A 19,424-nucleotide genomic window follows, 5' to 3' on the forward strand; every position below is an offset into this window, starting at 1 on the left:
ATGTGATAAATGGATGTAAAGAAAACTTTAGCGCGAAAAATGATATACGTACGCTTCGATTTCACATCTAATATACATTTGTAATAAGAAATCTCTCATGAAATAAGCGGTACAATAGTACGTATATAAAGTAGGAAGTAAAAGTAAATATAGATAGTAAATCTATAATTCAATTCGCATTTATGGAATATTCTAAAGTGATTGCAAAAGAAACACGATAAGGGTGAAGACATATAGTAAGGATATTATTAATTTAATACATAGTTAGAATTCTCTCTTAGAATGTAGCATTTTTATTGAAAACGAAAACTTTCAAAATATTATTTCCTACAGCTATCTGTGTAATATTATGAATATAAAACAGGGAGAATTATTGAAAAGCTATGGATTATGCAAATTATGTAAATTGGAGTATATAAATTGAGGAATCGTTACTACTAATATATTATACAATAGGTTTAAACAATACTTACTCGTGCATAAAGTTTTCCACTATAACTTCAGTTTTATTTAAAATGCTTTGAAAATCAAGACATGTAGTTTTATTACAATAATACTATAACTACGTTCAATATTAGTTTCACTATTGCGCGTTGTCTTTAATTATTTTTTATTCTTATTTTTTTTGAAAACTAAAGAAGATTAATACCTCTTTTTGATTATTTTATAACTTTTATGAATTATGCGAGGAATTATATCATATATGAATAAAATGATAGACAAAAAACCAAAGGTAAGTTCAATAGATTATAGAAAATTTTAAATTATAAAACCAACTTGAAACAAAAATCTATAATGATTGTAATATTATATATATGTGCACATACATATAAAAGATGCTTTATTTTTTAGTAATGACATCTATGAGACAATAATATTTTTCTGTGTATATATTTTCTAAATCACAATTTTCTAAATTATAAGGATTACTTTTTAAGCATTAATTTTTCTCGCATAATTACTTCGCTACGTATTATGTTACATAAATATTATAAACTTTATTAGGAAAGAAAGCACTTCTTCATGAGCAGTTATGTGTAAGACTAACTAATGAAAATATAAAATAATGACTAAGTTAATATAAATATCTTTCGACAAATTCCTTTCGCGTGCAGCATGTAATACATCACGGACGTTATGAAATATTCAATGAGAGATAATGTTTGTTGCGTATTCAAATTTAACAAGTAAAAGTGTTTTTATAGTATTTATAGTTTAAACAAAAACGAAAATTTTAAATAATAAATTAATTAAAATTTCTTGACGATATCCAAAGTATGTATATTTTAGGAAAACTATTATAGATAAGTAGATAGATTTATTTATCTCTTATCTTTCAGCATTGAGAGGGGTTTTATATAAAATGTACAATGTACATTGCAGACTTTATAATATGCTTATACAATGTTGGAAAACTATTATAACCAATACATATAAATTATATTAGTTTATTTATTATTTTACATGTATATTTTTTAATTGTTGTATATGCACGATATATCTAGCAGTTTACAAATGATAAATGTGCACGAATTTTTACAATACTTTTAATATGTAATATTTGCAACTTTTAGTAATTGTTATATGAAATCACTTTTTGTCTACATTGTTATATAACATAAAAATATTATCGCATATATAATAAACATTGTTAAATATAATACTTTTAATATATGAAATATTATTATTTTTATAATCTGATGATAGACTTGTAATATTGTTTTATTTTATAATCAAACTTTATTTTCTTCAAACATCACTCTTAAAGTCGTGAAATAGGAAAAAGCCGTTGAAATATACTAAAACATAATAAATATATACAAATACATGTATATGTATGTATATTAAAACGTATTTATATTAAATTTTCAAAAGTTCCATCTTACCGAACCAAAGTATCTTAAGGATAAAACTGGTATAATGCAGGTGACGGTTACAGCAACTGGTTTCTGGCATCGTAATAAAATGAGAAGCAAATTTTTTTGCATGTATACATTGCGAGAATACCATAACGATTCATAAGCTGCTAGAGCAATATTTGAACTCTGTTATAAAAAGATATTTAATAAAATCCTTTAATATGTGTAATTGTTATTTATATAATAATATAATAATATTGTAAAATATTTATAGACTTTATAAACTTTTAATTCTTAAAAAATAGTTACTTAGAAAATTAGAGATTCAAATAGAATATATACTAAAAATAGATAATTTTTATCTCTGATATATATCTAGATAGTTTCTGCTTCTGATTAATAGATTATAAAAGAAATATAATCTGTTTGAATTGCGTAAATGTATCGTATATTAAAATTATACATATTATCAGAATTATATTTAAGAATTACTTGTGTATATATGCATTTCGTAAAATATAAATATACATACTGCAACTAGTAGATTATTAGCAGGCCAGCAGCACATAAATACTTGAGAAAGACAGGTGAAAATTAGCACACAAAACTGCATTTTGATAATTAAAGGTTGTTGCTGTTGATGAGTAAGATTAATTTTACATATTAATACATATATATTAATGTAATATATTATTATAACTTATATACTTTTTCTCTTCATATTTTTAATTTAGGTATCAATTACATTAATTATATAAATGAAAGGTTCCACTAATTGCAGTTTTTCTAATTAATTAAAAGCTTATATTTTTTTACATAAACATAACAAGATATCAGTTTTAGAAATGATTGACAATAAATAATTTTTTAAAAATAGAACTGTAAAGCTATCAATTAAAATAATCTAAGTAAAGTCAAATAATTTCATTTAGAACTTATTTGACTTTATTTGAATGGAATTTTATCTTGAAAAGTTTGGTTAGTAAAATATTAAAAATTGAAAAATATTAAAAATTTTAAAATTTAAAAAGGCGATGAAAAAAATTTCTTCCAATTTTCTTAAAAAATAGCTGATTCAAATTTCATTAAATAATTTATAGTTAAAAGAATTTATAGTTAAAGGAAACATTTAAAATGCATTTGACATATATTATATAATAATTAGAATAACTAAGAATAATAAGACTATAATAATATTATTTCAAAGAAGCGAAAGGAATAAAACAATTGAATAAGCTTTTGTTTCATTTTTTTAAATAGTGTATTACTTACAAGACTGACAAGAGTGAGACCGACGAATAGTATTGCCGCTGCACTACATCCTACTATTGTCAGAACCAAAAAACGAACAGAGTGAGTTACATCATTTGCATATCTGTAAATTTATATAATATTCATATTTTATAATGATAAATTACAATCTTATCAATAAATCCAAAATAAATTACATATAAAATATAAATAATTTTTCAAAATACATATTTTCCTTTTGCTTTTTTAAGATTCTAATTGATGAAACTGCTTATTATAAAATTAAGGATTAATTACATTAATTAAATAATTATATTTATAATCGTGCCTTAACACTTGTTGATGCTTCCGAATGCACTGTGTCAGTTCGTAAACATTTGATATCATTCGTAATTCATTGCACAACATATCAAACCTAGCTGAAGCAAACCAAAGTAAAAGTGCAATAAGAATATTGATACATAAAACTGATGCCATCTGTATGCCAACAGTACTCTGCTGTACGTAAATGACTGTTTTCAATGGCTGATAATTTACGTTGAATGGATATTTAGCATACGTTGGGAAAGTATCAGATGAAAATGGTGGACTGCACACAACAGCAAACGCTGTTAGATAAAACCACATCGCAGCTGTAGCATAAAACATCGCGTATCTGTCGACATACTGTTGTAAGATATCTTTTTCGTAACCTATAGCATGTTTACAGTAGCTTTCCATTTCAGCGATTAATAACTGCAATATATCATTTGTGCTTTGATAGAAAATTTATATATTATTTATATATTATTTATATATTATAAAATTTATATTTATATATTATATTTTATAATTCAAATTATCATATAATAATATTTCAGAATATTAATTTTAATGTATTTTAATTTTTAATTATTAAAGTAATTAAAAACTGTTCAATGAATAATAATATAATTATTATAAATTATGATTTTGAACTATTTAAGTGTAATAAATAAGTTATGATTATTTTTTAGATGTATAATTAATAATTTTTAATTAAAATATATGTATGAAATGTATATATATACATTTATAAAAGTATCAAAGAATTATAATGATCGGGAATAAACAAATATCATAATGATAAATATATTGTAATTAAATTGTATATTTATACATATAAACTAAAAAAGAAACAAAACTTATGAAAAAAAAAATTACTGTTTTTATTTAGAATCTTACTTGGAGATGTTTATGTTGTCCGTGACATATCCACATCTCTATAAAAGCTTGAGCACTACCAGCGATTAATGGGATCGATTTGATGCAAATGTCGGAATGATCACTCCAATCTTGAAGGGTCATGGACAACGGTACAAAAAGACACCATATGTTCATGTAAGTTAAAAAACGTAACAACCTAAAACGAACTACTTGTCGCTTCGTAGCGGTTGCCGGTAGTGGCCATGAAAGGGATATAACTAAACTCAATTTTGTAAAAGTGATAACATTTTCTAGTGTTAGCTTTCTCGACATCTTATGGCCAACTGAAACAGCTGTCAATATCTGAGATGTACAATAAAAAACATAGAGGGAAATAATACATTTTTACATTGATTTTTTTACGTCGAAAAATATCAATAATGCTGCATTGAACTTTAACTATGATTATGCACGCGCATATGTAATAGAAAGTTTTCTGCATTATTCGTTTCCTATTCATCGATATAATACACTGGTTTATGTGAAGGTATAAAAGAAATAACTTATTACATAAATCATTACAAATAACATGCATGTGAATATTTGTGCATTTCTATTATTTGCTAATACTTCTATAGGCTTCATTGAAACAACTGCATGTTATCAATTCAAATAATCATATATCATTTCTATAGACTACTTTCATAATAAATTAAGTTCTGTACAAGAAACTTATAAGAAAAAAAAATGAAACGCACTATTAATGTATACATATCATACAACACATGGGAGTTTTGCTAAAATATCAGAAAGTGTCAATAGTGAGATATTTGAAATTACAGCTGTTTTTTTTTAAATATGAATTGGTAATTAAGCAATATAAATTGATGTTACGCAATAAACGTAAACTTAAATATAATATAATAATATAATACATACTATAATATGTACAATATTTGTTGAAGGAATAAAATAGAGAATTAATGATTTCACTATACAATTTTAGGCATTAATACAATTTTTATGTATCTAATAATAACTAAAGCTAACAAACTTACACTATAATTACAATGCAATATTACAATATAACTTATTATTGATTTTTCTGTATCAAATATAATACCATATGACTTTTTTTATTAAAGTAAATAAATTTTTTTGTTTCTTCTGGAATGGCAATCGTTTATAAATAAATATATTCTATTTATTAAACAACAATAGCATTGTTTTAAAATGTGAATAAAAAAGTGAATTTTTTGAGACAAAACAATTTAAAGTGGATTTAATATTTAATATTTATATGTATAAGATAATTTTTTGTAGCTATTAAAAAATTTAGTTTATTTAAATTTAAAAAACTGATCATAGTCTTGTTGTTATAAATAATAATTTTATCTTTAGCAAAATTTTTTATTTTACGTAGATAGATTAAAAGAGACAGATTAAAAAGAATTTACATAACAATGAAATAAATAATTATCTTTTTGCAAAAAGTTGACTGGAAAGTATTAAAATTGATTATTAAATAATGTTCTAAATTTTTCGAATAATTAATCCACTGTGGATAAAAAAGTATTAGTGAACATTAAATCTCTTACACATTATACCTTTGCAGAAATATCATATATTTATCTATATAAAATAAATGTGTGATTACATCATTACAAAATATACACAGGGGCGTAGCCAGGGAGGAGAGGGCAAGAGCAGGCTTTGCTGGCTTTTCGCAACTTTTTTGCCTGCTCTTGAAAAATCTAGCAATTTATAAATAATTCTATTTTTTTATTAAAATATTTGCAAATTGTTTGTAATATTATATTATTTACAATAATATTTTTTTAAAAATATCATACATTATTATTTTTTGTCATCGGGGGGCAGCAATACGAGATAGAATAGAAATGTTTTTTATGTTTCTATGAATTATGTTTTTTATATTTGTTAAAAGTTTAAATATTAAAACTACATTTAAAAATGGAAATTTTATTAACTCAATCACTATTTCAATATTCATTATATGATTATTAATAACATTATATGATTATTAATAATATTTCCATGAAATTTATCATTGAAGAGGTAAAATATTTGTTATTAGATAAAGTATATTTTATTATATTTGTTTATTATATTTTTTACATTTATATATTATATTTGTTCAAATTTTTACTATATTTGTTCAAATTTATTTATTAAATTTACGTTATTAATATATGTTAATATATATTAATATATATCAATATTTATTATTAAATATTATAATTAAATGTAATAATGTGTTATTAAATTATCAAATTTGTCAATTTATTAGAATTGAGTATTTTATCTATATTATTATTATCTATATTATTAAAAATATATTACATATAAATATATAATATATATTATTAAATATATATTTTATCTATATTGTTAAATTTTACAATTATTTACTATAATAAAATGATAAGATTTCTCTTTCCTTACTCCCCATTGAACTCTCATTTTAATCTTATTCAGCGAGTCTAATAAAGTATGCCTCTGATAATGAGCATCCCGACTTAATGATGTGTATGTTGCGGAAACATCCTGTACTCAACGTTATCTTGGCTGATAATATACATTGAACGGATATTCAGCTAACGATGGAAACGGTTGATATGTTATAATTGTTATCATCTGCGATATTTACTGACGTATGTGGCAATATTAGATATATATTTTGCATATTAAGTAAATAAAATATGTTGTTTTTCCTAAATATAATAAAATATAAAAATAAAAAAATAAGCATTATTAGTATCAAAGATGGATACAATGTACTGTTACATTTCATAACAACATATCTAAATCTGTAATAAAGATATATAACTATATATTTATAGTACTTTTGAAATGAAACAAAATAATTTGCTAATTCAGAAATTTATATTTATATAATAAATTTTATATAATATGACATTATATAAATTTTTCTTCGTGTAAACATCAATAGTGTGTATTACATTATATAAATTTTTCTTCGTGTAAACATCAATTGTGTGTGTTACAATGATATATTATCTCTATGTAATGTTTGTTTTTACTTTTCATCATTTAAAAATATTCGAAACGTTGTGAAAAAAGAGACTATAGACGAACAGTACTGGAACATATGAGGATAAATGCGTAGATAAGATTTAAACGTGTTGATAATACAAAGACATTTATATATATTTTTATATCTTTATAATTATAGAATAGTTTATATTAATCAAATATTTAATAAAATATTAAATCAAATATTAGTTAATAAAATATCAATAAACATTTTGATCAGAATTATATATGATGATAACTAAATAATTGATCGATATGATAGAGATATTTTTAATCAATTCGATCAATTCTAAATCTTTCTTACCGATGCAAAATAACTGAGAGATAATGTAGGCATAATACAAGCTATTGCAATCGTTAATGGTTTTTGACTTCTTCGTATAATAATTTGTAGACATCTGCGTACTTCAATTGATCGATCGTACCACGGTGTATCGAACGCTGCTTGTGCGACATCTTGGCTCTGAAAAGAATAAGAAACATGAATAGAATTATTTATAATAATTTTTAGTCATAAATACAACTTACTTTGTAAATTAAATGTTCTGCTGGCCATGTATACATAAATACTTCTGATAAGCCGCTTAAAATTAAACCGATAATTTTGGCTATTATCAGAAATCCTGTTGATTGATTCTGTTTAAACAATTTGTTAAAATAAGTGAAATTTTATCATCATTATTTATATTTTTCATATTAAAATTTGTTGAATTATTGTTAATTGAATTACATTTCTTATATGCAAAAATAAATAAATATCTATTTCTATAATAAAATATATATCTATAGCCAGTGAGAAATGACAAATCAGATAGACATTTAATAGACATTTATTAGATACTTATAAGACGTCTTAGTTTATTCAACTTAATTATGTTTTAATTATTAATAAAAATAGGTAAATATAATACAATATTAATAAATATTAATAAATATAATATTACTTTAATATACAATTTAATATCCCTTTTATAAAGTAACTTAACTAGTCGAAATGTTATTATTATACAAAAAAAATAATTTATTTTTTATTATAAGTTTAAAAATGCATATATATACACATATATATACAATTAAGAAACTAAAAGCTATAATTTTATCCTTTTATTTTATTAAAATCAAAATAATTGTTAGATTGTATTATGTTAAAATCAGAATCGTTTTCATATTGTGTTGTATACAAATTATATTTTAATTTCTTAAGTCGATAATTTTGATATTTATAATCGCATATAAAATTCTATAAAAAAATAACTTCCAGAAAAAATTTGAGAGAACTAACTTTTCTCAATAAAGCATGTACTTACGGAAAGAAATAAAAGACAGAGTATCACCATGCAAACTGTACTACAACATATAGCTATTAGTGCGAAAGGACGAACAGCAAGAATAATTTCAGTTGCATATCTAAATAAATTTATATATGTGTTAATCATTTAAAATTTTCACAATACTTAAATATTTTTTCAATCATATAATATATGCAATAATATGATTCTTAATATATTCGCATTCACACAGCGATTTGTAATGTTTTTCCATTTATACATATATAACGGACAACAATATAGTATAACTATATTGTTGTCCGTTATATATTATTTTATGAATAAATGGAAAATATATAATGGAAATAAAATCGTCAGGCAATTAATGTTTGCAATTGTATAAAAAGAACGATATTTACTTGAGTAAGAACTGATGTTTTCTAATACACTTGGCCAAATGATATACATTGGAGGTTTCCCGTAACTCATCGGTCAACATCTCAAATCTTGCGGATGTAAACCAAAGTAAAAGAGCCATGAAAACATTGGTACATAATTGCGCTGTTATGTGCATTCCGACCACACTATGATGCAGATATATAATAGATTTTAACGGGTGATAATGTGTATTAAATGGATATTCAGCTAACATTGGAAACGGTTGATTCGTTAGAATAGGTATACCAATAATGACTATTAACGCAGCCACATAGAACGTTAATATAGATGCACCGTGAAATATAACACATTTATCAACGTATCGTTGAATAATTATATCTTCGTGTGGCTTAATCACTTCAGAAAAATGTATCATTTCGAAAGTGACATACTACAAATAATTGTACATATTATTGATATAAAAAAATAAAGCAAAAAAACGAGATTACTTAACTAATTTTTCCATGTTAAATGCAAGGATAACAATTACCTGTATACGATGTTTATTAATTCTGTAGAAGATAAAATTTGCTATACTGTGAATAGTGCTGCTTAGTTGAAGAATACATTCTACTAAAATTAAAAAGTCGTCAAGATGATTTCTGATAGTATATATCAATGGTGGTTGTGATATTATTGCTAAAATAATGCTTAAATAATGATATAGTTTCACACAGATCATTTCCAATCTTGTAGCATCTTTTGATAGTGGCCAACACCAAGTTGGAGACAAACTTAACTTTACATAAAATATAACTTTCTGTAACATCATTTTTCCACGCATGATTAACATGTTTTGCTTCTAGAGAACTTCTAGAGAAAAACCATTAGATGGATGGTTGTATTTGCAAAGATATTGTGATAAATGTACATATAGCTAAAGAGAATACATTTTGTACATTCTTGTACATTTCTGTTTTGCACACTTGTAGATATGCATCGATAAAATTATTATGCGATAAGAAGTACTATACGTTCAATTTTAACAAATAAAAACTTCCGCATAGACGATAAAATAAAAGTACAGAATAATAAATGCGAATTAAAAATTAGCTATCATATCTGAAAAGTATATTAGGCATTCGCATATCTCAAATATTATATGGAAACGAAACCATAAAATATCGTAAATCACATTTCTGAAGTGTTTTTCTTGATTTTTGTAGATATCGTAATAAGATGTTTCTGCTTGTAAGTGCCATAAGGCGTTCCCGCTTATAACTGAACATGCAACCTCAACATTATCTCTTACATATTTTATAATTCGAAACACATATCTCATGTGAAATGAACATGTGTAGGAAATAAGATGTGTGTACGTTACACTGAATGATATATAGTATTTCCAGAAGAATCGAGTTTTTTTTTATATAGTATACTCGTATGTTGCTGCGCATTTTGAGAAAGACAATATTGTAATTCTACAGAAAAGTGAGTTGTCAACTATGCAGTGACATATATACTTGAGTGTTATAATTTTTGAAGACAGAATATTTTGGAGCAAGTTGTATCTTTTAATTAAAATTAAAGCATATAATTTTTATCTGTAATGAGAATAAATGAAAGACTCTTAAATTAATACGTACTGCTGTTCACAATCAAGCAAATTTTCACCCACATAGAATGAAGTGTAATAATTTAAGGTATGTATGAGACTTATCGAGAATGACGATGTAATTACCTTCTTCCCATCATATTTCTATTACCGATGTTATATTAATACAATCACACATTACGGTGCATATGAGATAACCTTTAGCAGTTAATAAAGCACAATAAATAAATATTTAAACGAGATAGAGAACGATTAATCCGTAAGGATGTCACAATTATTATCGCAATAAAATAGTAAATTAATAAAAATTGACTATGGAATATATTTTTGAATTATGTACTTGTAAAATATATTATATATATTGTTAATATATTAAAGAATAATTACATTTTTAAACACTTGATCAATGCGATATTTATTGACGTATGTGGCAATATTAGATATATATTTTGTATATTTTTCCTAAATATAATAAAATATAAAAATACATTATTAGTATCAAAGATGGATAGAATGTACTGTTATATTTTATAACATAATATCTAAATCTGTAATGAGAATGTATAACTATATTTATATGGTAACTATATTTATATATTTAACTATTTTTATTATTATATAGTAATTTTGAAATGAAACAAAATAATTTGCTAATTCAGAAATTTATATATTAAATATATTTATATATTAATATATTTATATATTAAATTTTATATAATATGACATTATATAAATTTTTCTTCGTGTAAACATTAAGTGTGTGTGTTACAATATTATCTCTACGTAATATTTGTTTTTAGTTTTCATTATTTAGAAATACTCGAAACGTTGTGAAAAAAGAGACTACAGACGAACAGTACTGGAACATATGAGGATAAATGTAGATAAGTTTTAATCGTATTGATAATGTAAAAAAATTTGTATACATTTTTATATCTTTATAATTATAGAATAGTTTATATTAATCAAATATTTAATAAAATGTCAAATCAAATATTAGTTAATAAAATATCAATAAACTTTCTGAACAAAATTGTATATGATGATAACTAAATAACTGATACGATCTATATGATAGAGATATTTTTAATCAATTTGATTAATTCTAAATCTTTCTTACCGATGCAAAATAACTGAGAGATAATATGGGCATAATACAAGCTATTGCAATCGTTAATGATTTTTGACTTCTTCGTATAATAATTTGTAGGCATCTGCGTACTTCAATTGATTATACCACGGTGTATCGAAAGCTGCCTGTGCGACGTCTTGGCTCTGAAAAGAATAACAAACATGCATAGAATTATTTATAATAATTTTTAGCCATAAATACAACTTACTTTGTAAATTAAATGTTCTGCTGGCCATGTATACATAAATACTTCTGAAAAACAGCTTAAAACGAAACCGAATTGTTTGGCTGTTATTGTCAGGGATTCCTTTGATTGATTCTGTTTAAGCAATTGTTAAAATAGGTTAAATTTGATACATTTTTTTTTATATTCTTTCTATTAAAATTTGTTGATTAATTAATTGAATGATATTTCTTATAAGCACAAATAAATCAATATCAATTTCTAAAATATATATTTATAGCCAGTGAGAAATGACAAATCGGATAGACATTTAATAAACGTCTGTTAGACATCTATAAGATGTCTTAGACGCTTATTCGACTTATTGATAAAAATAGATAAATATAATATAATATTAATAATTAATATAATATTATATTGATGTAGAATTTAATATTCCTTTTATAAAGTAACTTAACTAATCGAAATGTTATTATATAGAGAAAAATAATTTATTTTTTATTAGTTTAATAATGCTTATATATATATATATATATATATATATATATATATATATGTATATATAATTAGAAAACTAAAAGCTATAGTTTTATGATTTTATTTTATTAAAATAAAAATAATTATTAGATTGTATTATGTCAAAATGAGAATCGTTTTCATATTGCACATATCGTTGTATACAAATTATATTTTAATATCTTAAGTAAAATCAATAATTTTGATATTTATAATCATATATAAAAATTTATAAAAGAATAACTTGTAGAAAAAATTTAAGAGAATAACTTTTCTTGACAAAGCATGTACTTACGGTAAGAAGAAAAAGACAGATTATTACCGTGCAAACTGTACTACAACATGTAGTTATTAGTGCGAAAGGACGAGCAGCAAGAGTAATTTTAGTTGCATATCTAAAAAAATATATGTGTTAACTATTTAAAATTTTCACAATACTTAAATGTCTTTCAAATGACATGATGTATGCAATAATATAATTATTAATGTTTATTAGTATTTATAGAGATTTTATGAATAAATGGAAAAACATATAATGGAAATACAATCGTCAAGCATTAATGTTTGCAATTGTTTAAAGGAGACGGTATTCATTTGTGTAAATACTGATGCTTTCTAATACATTTGGCCAAATTATACACATCGGTGGTTTTCCGTAGCTCATCGATCAATATCTCAAATCTTGCGGATGCAAACCAAAGTAAAAGAGCCATAAAAATATTGGTACATAATTGCGCTGCTATTTGCACTCCGACCACACTGTGATGTAGATATATAATAGATTTTAGCGGCTGATAATATACACTGAATGGATATTCAGCTAACATTGGAAATGGTTGATTCGTTACAATAGGTGTAATATTGAAAATTATCCCAGCTACATAAAAAATTAATATAGATGCACCGTGAAATATAACACATTTATCAATGTATCGTTGAATAATTTTTTCTTCGTGTGGCTTAATTACTTCAGAAAAATGTATCATTTCGAAAGTGACATGCTACAAATAATTGTACATATTGATATAAAAGAATAAAGTAGTAAATCGAGATTACTTTACTAATTCGCATTTTCCGATGTTAAATGCACATGGATAACAATTACTTGTATACGATGTTTATTAATTCTGTAGAAGATAAAATTTGCCATACTGTGAATAGTGCTGCTTAGTTCAAGAATACATTCTATTAAGATTAAAAAGTCGTCAAAATGATTTCTGATAGTATATATCAATGATGGTTGTAACATCATTATTAAAATAATGCTTAAATAATGATATAGTTTCACGCAAGTCATTTCCAATCTTGAAGCATCTTTTGATAATGGCCAACATCAAATTGGAGATAAACTTAACTTTACATAAAATATAACTTTTTGTAACATCATTTTTCCACGCATGATTAACCTGTTTTGTATCTCATGTACTGGTATGAAAAAATATTAATTATTATTTGAAATATATACTTCTAGAGAAAAACCATTAGATGGATGGTTGTACTTGCAAAGATAATGTGATAAATGGACATATAGCTAAAAAGAATATATTTTATATATTCTTGTACATTTCCATTTCGCACACTTATAGAATATGTATCGATAAAATTATTATATGATAAGAGGTGCTATGCGTTCAGGTTTAATAAATAAAAACTTCCGCCATAGACAATAAAATAAAAATACAGAATAATAAATACGAATTGAAAATTAGCTCCATATCTGTAAAATATCCATATCTGTAAAATATACTACGCATTCGCATATCCTAAATATAAACTTCCGCCATAGACAATAAAATAAAAATACAGAATAATAAATATCTGTAAAATATACTACGCATTCGCATATTCTAAATATTATATAGAACGAAACCATAAAAATATCGTAAATGATCTATCACTTTTCTCAAGTGTTTTTCTTGACTCTTATTCTAGATATCGTAATAAGGTATTTCTGCTTGTAAGTGCCATAAGGCGTTCCCCCTTATAACTGAGCATGCAACCTCAACATTATCTTTTACATATTTTATAATTCAAAACACATATCTCATGTGAAATGAACATGTGTAGAAAGAAAGATATGCGAGTGTTATATACACTGAATGATATACGGTATTTCTAAAAATCTAGTTTTGTTTATATAATGGATATAGGAAATTTTTTGTTCAGAATTAAATTTTCTATAAGATCTCAAAGTCTGGCTGGAACGTTCTGGGCCACCCTGTATATGTAAGCAGATTTAATTTAGTAAATAAAAAGTATTTTTATTAGAATTTAATTTTTAATTTTTATGAATAAATTTACTTTTCTTAATTTTGTTTTTTAGTTTTTCTTATAAAATCAAAATAATAAGTTTTTTATCATGAAGTATGTACAGAAATCGTAGAACATTTTTTTCTAAATATTAGAGAAGAGAATCCGTAGCAATACATATCAAAAAACTAATTTAAGGAATTATAATTATATAATAAACAGATTTAATAAAGAAAATTGTAAACGTAATTTTATAAGAAACTTTTTGATAACTTGATCATGATTGATATTGAATTTTATGGAATAAAAGGGCAAAATCAAATAATATAATTAAATATACGCAATGTTTGCAAAGAATCAAATAGAATTATTTATTTTACTGTATTATTTTCAGTGTTACATTTACATGTTCAACAATATGAATAATTTAATTCTTATAACATGCAAAAATGTTAACAAGATAAATTTATCATGTGTTTCAAAATATTTATCCTTGATTTAATCTATGATCTTTTCATTGACCATTATGCGTACTGCAGTAAAGTAGGAATAGGATGTATACAAAAACTACAATAAACAAATTTTTTTATTATCTTCTATAGCTATAATTATAATTAGATGCTTAATAAAATTTTTGCTCTTATATAATAGAACACAAAAATTGTTATTAGTAAACTGTAATTATATACATATACAAAGTGTTCAAAAGGATCAGTACAAGATTAAATGAGTGTTAGAGATGCTGAGTTAATGAAGCAAAAATTTCAAAATATGTATAAAAATATATGTGATCTTTACCCTTGCGTAATAACGTAATGACAAAGCTGGAAGAATGCCATTAATTCGAATAACTTCAGGTTTCTGTGACCTGAAAATAATTTGAACAATTTTTCTTTGCATGCTTACACTTCTTTGAAACCATTTCGACTCATACGCTCCAAGGCATATTCTGCTGTTCTATGAGGAAAAGCAAAAATTTTTATCGCAATTTTTTATCTAAAACAAATTTTAATCAATCTAATTTTTAATTAAAGAATATTACCATATGCATTAAATTATCAGCTGGAAAAGCGCACATGAAGAGTTCTACACCGGCACTAAACACTACGATGGAATATTGTATCTTGACAATTGTTGGTTGTTCCTATTTATTAAAAATAAACCACACACACATCTCTTCTTGAAATTCAATATAATATTAATAATTCAATATAATATTTAAAGATGTTTTTATATTATTTAGAAGATCTCTGATGTCTTTTTGTCAAGTTTGATTCAAGAAATTCAAAAGAGATTTTATATTAAATAAAATAATTCACGTGAATAAAATAACTTACAGTGATTATATTTAAACTTCCAAAAACAACACCCATAGTTGTCATTGTTATTGTAGTCAAGACCAAAGGTCGCACAACGCTAATCATTTTGCTAATATATCTGAAAATTATTTAATTAAAAAAAATAGCATTTAGCATAGAGTACAAGATACTTTTCTATTTTGTTTTTGTTAATTTTTCTCATTATGAAATAGTTATCATTCTTTAAAGTAAAAAAAAAATTTTTATGTTGTTTTTATGTTTTCATTTTACATTTATCATGTAAACATCTAATTATGTTTAAAATAAGAATTTTCAGAATAGAGGGAGTTTCATCTCGGTGATATATATTTGTTATATACAGAATAGGAGAGTTATTTTATTATACAGTTATAAAAATGCCATATTACTAAATAACGCGCGTTTTATAGTAATTATATATTATATATACAAATTAAATTTTGACACAAAATATAGCTATAGTATTTTTTCATTTCTGCATTTTTTATTTCTGCATTATATTATATATATTATTAATTAGATAAAAATAGAAAAGACTTTCAGATTGACAATTTATTATTAATTATATATCACTCCATTTTATCTTCTATTGATCTTACATATATTAATGTTTTTATATCCATATGAATATATATATATATATATATATGCATCTGCAAGTCTTTTTTTAAAACATTTTTAATAATGCATAATGTACACATACACACACACACGTAGTATTATGTATGTAAGATGCATATACATATTTATAATAATAAATTTGATAATTGAATTTTGATAATTATAAAAATTAGATAAATAATAAATTCTCACTTTAATATTTCACCATGTAGTTTAATGCATGCATCGAGTTCGCACTCACTTTTGGCATTGCGTATCTCTTGGACCAACATTTCTAATCTTGCCGCGGAATAGAATAAAAGAATCGCTACACTGCAATCGATACACATTCCAGCCGAGGCTTGTAAACCGACTAATGACTGATGTAAATAAATAATACTTTTTACCGGATGATGTTCCACAGAAAACGGATATTTTGCATCAGTTGGAAATTGTTGCGGAAGAAATAATGGCCCGCAAATGACGCCAATGGCGGTCAGATAACACCATAAAATATAACTACCGTATGTACATTTGTAATTGTCAATATAACGTTGCAAAGTAATATTTGTTTTATCATCCGCCTGCTTACAAAACGTTTCCATGTCATGATAAAGCATCTGAAATTATACGCACTATAAATAATTTGTATTAAATATTATTACAAAAATTAATTTTTATATTTACAATAATTAATTTATCTCTAATAAATGAAAATATATTACTTTTATGCATTAGTGTTATTATAATATAAAATAATTATGCCAAAAACATGTTTAATGAAATTTAAAATTTAAAATGTTTTAATTTTTTTTAAGAATATACTAATTTAGATAAAAATATTTTGATACATATATAACTAATTAATGATTTTAATTAATTTATGATTTGACAAAACTAGAACAAATTACCATTTGGCATAAGCGTATACATAAAATTAAAATATAGACTGTGAAATTTTTTAACATTTAATTTTATAATACATTGAAAATTAAGATTATTTATAAAGTGCAAATTTTTAAATAATTATTTATGTTATTTTAATGTTATCTCGACTAAATTAGATCTACGTCAAATCATTATCCACATATATTTATTTGTAATTATTTAAAATGTTTTACATCAATCTTTTCATAAAAAACAAAGGATAATTTTTCAAAATTACAATTCGTTTTACAAGATTACTCATGCATTATACATCATACATCATACATCACTATTGTGTGTGTTATAAATAATTCGCCTGTAAAACTTATGTATTTCTTTTTGAATATGCAAATATATGTTAAATTTTATTTAATTATGTAATACATACTTGAAAGGAAGTATATTGTATGCGACATACTATCATTTTAATTGTGACTTGAAGGACCGCACAAGAAAGGCACACTGACTTTGCTAAAATCACGGGATCGTCACGATACTCATAAACTGAGCTTAACAGTGGAAGTAACAATAAGATACTGCAGAAGTAACATATATACCAACAAGCTTTAAAAAGGATAGTATTAGATTTCGTTATTTTTGGTGACGGCGGCCAAGTGCACGACAATGCTACGCTCATTTTCATAAAGAGTATAGCTTTGACTGGCGTAATTTTCATTGCCATAATGTAGTCGTTGTACTTCGTAAACACGTTATCAGCACAGAGAATACATTGGTTATCCGTGATAAATTTTCCTTGCACTTTCTCTCATATGCCTAATGAATTTCCTTCGTAACATTTTGCGTTTGCGCATTGCAAAAGCAAAAAGGAGAACCTAACGAGAATTATCCGTAAAGTAAGTGTACAGGTGTATCCACATAAATCATGATTGTACTGAAAGGTTTCTATAGCATCTTATAGCTATTCCTATATAAATTCCTATTTGAATTATAGGTTAATCAACTTATTCATGTAAGTCAAAATTTTACACAGAAATATTTTCTGAATATTTGTTTATTATTAAGAAAATCAAATATGATTACATATATATCGATTTTGAAAGGTACTATAATTTCACACGCGAAGCTCGGAAACTAGCTTGTTAATGAATAAAGTATCCCTTTAGACTGGCATAATCATACCCTTGGTTAGAATTGCATCTATGTGTAAGGATAATAACACACAACACACACACACACAAGTTACAATGAAGCGATAGTAAAGATATGATATCTGGACTATTATGAAACTTCCGCACTTAATTCATTAAATATTATTCTCGGCATTAACAGTTATTTGATTGTTCGAGGAAGTGTTATATATCTTTTTGTTAAGGCAAATAGATTTCTTCTGACTTTGTGCCGTAGTGATATTCGATGATAAACAAGCAAACATATATTTGCGTATTAATCTATTGATGTAAATTAACATTAAGATTATGTTCTTGAGATAATACTCTCTTCGAAATATTATGGTTTGTATTAATCAATAAAACATCAAAATTCTTATTTTATAAAATATTAATTATTATTTCTTTACATATCTTTATTTTAATTCACACAAATTAATTATTAATTTTATATTTTAAAAGACTAAAAGCGTTTTTACACAATGTCAAATTCATGAATTCCTCGTATTTGATTTATTAACTTTTCATATAGCTGATTAATTTTATGCAGTAGAAAGCAATACTGTTAAATAAATCTATCAAAATCTATCAAAAATAAATCTATCAAAATATATGCAAAAATATTATACAATCAATCATACAGTATTTTAAATTTTTAAAAAATGTTGAAGAATTTAAATTTTTAAGAAAATTTTTAAAGAAAACTATTATAATTCGCTGTAGATTAGAACGTATCGA

At 24.0% G+C, this 19,424-nt stretch overlaps 2 protein-coding genes across 3 annotated transcripts; both read right to left on the reverse strand.

Annotated features, from left to right (window-relative positions):
* Nucleotides 1-1,728: 1,728 nt before the first annotated feature.
* On the reverse strand, nucleotides 1,729-10,027 carry LOC109610225. The gene is made up of 12 exons (XM_025411692.1): nucleotides 9,549-10,027; nucleotides 9,040-9,449; nucleotides 8,660-8,759; nucleotides 7,881-7,988; nucleotides 7,657-7,815; nucleotides 7,342-7,398; nucleotides 4,314-4,661; nucleotides 3,439-3,845; nucleotides 3,132-3,234; nucleotides 2,392-2,493; nucleotides 1,887-2,045; nucleotides 1,729-1,799 (listed from the first exon to the last, which is right to left on the reverse strand). The coding sequence occupies exons 1-12, from the start codon at nucleotides 9,849-9,851 to the stop codon at nucleotides 1,734-1,736; spliced, it is 2,322 nt and encodes a 773-aa protein (XP_025267477.1). The 5' UTR covers nucleotides 9,852-10,027; the 3' UTR covers nucleotides 1,729-1,733.
* Nucleotides 10,028-15,174: 5,147 nt separating this feature from the next.
* Nucleotides 15,175-18,250, reverse strand: LOC105254814 (odorant receptor 30a-like). Of its 2 annotated transcripts, XM_025411706.1 has the most exons (7): nucleotides 18,121-18,250; nucleotides 17,948-18,030; nucleotides 16,846-17,252; nucleotides 16,033-16,132; nucleotides 15,738-15,839; nucleotides 15,494-15,652; nucleotides 15,175-15,262 (listed from the first exon to the last, which is right to left on the reverse strand). In XM_025411706.1, the coding sequence occupies exons 1-7, from the start codon at nucleotides 18,239-18,241 to the stop codon at nucleotides 15,194-15,196; spliced, it is 1,041 nt and encodes a 346-aa protein (XP_025267491.1). In that variant the 5' UTR covers nucleotides 18,242-18,250; the 3' UTR covers nucleotides 15,175-15,193. The 2 variants fall into 2 exon arrangements, with proteins under 2 accessions (XP_025267491.1, XP_019884040.1); XM_020028481.2 differs by having other exon boundaries at nucleotides 17,948-18,250.
* Between the last annotated feature and the right edge of the window lie 1,174 nt (nucleotides 18,251-19,424).

The sequence above is a fragment of the Camponotus floridanus genome, unplaced genomic scaffold (genome assembly GCF_003227725.1).
Source record: "Camponotus floridanus strain SB8 unplaced genomic scaffold, Cflo_v7.5 scaffold42, whole genome shotgun sequence".
In the NCBI taxonomy this organism is placed as follows: Eukaryota; Metazoa; Arthropoda; class Insecta; order Hymenoptera; family Formicidae; genus Camponotus; species Camponotus floridanus.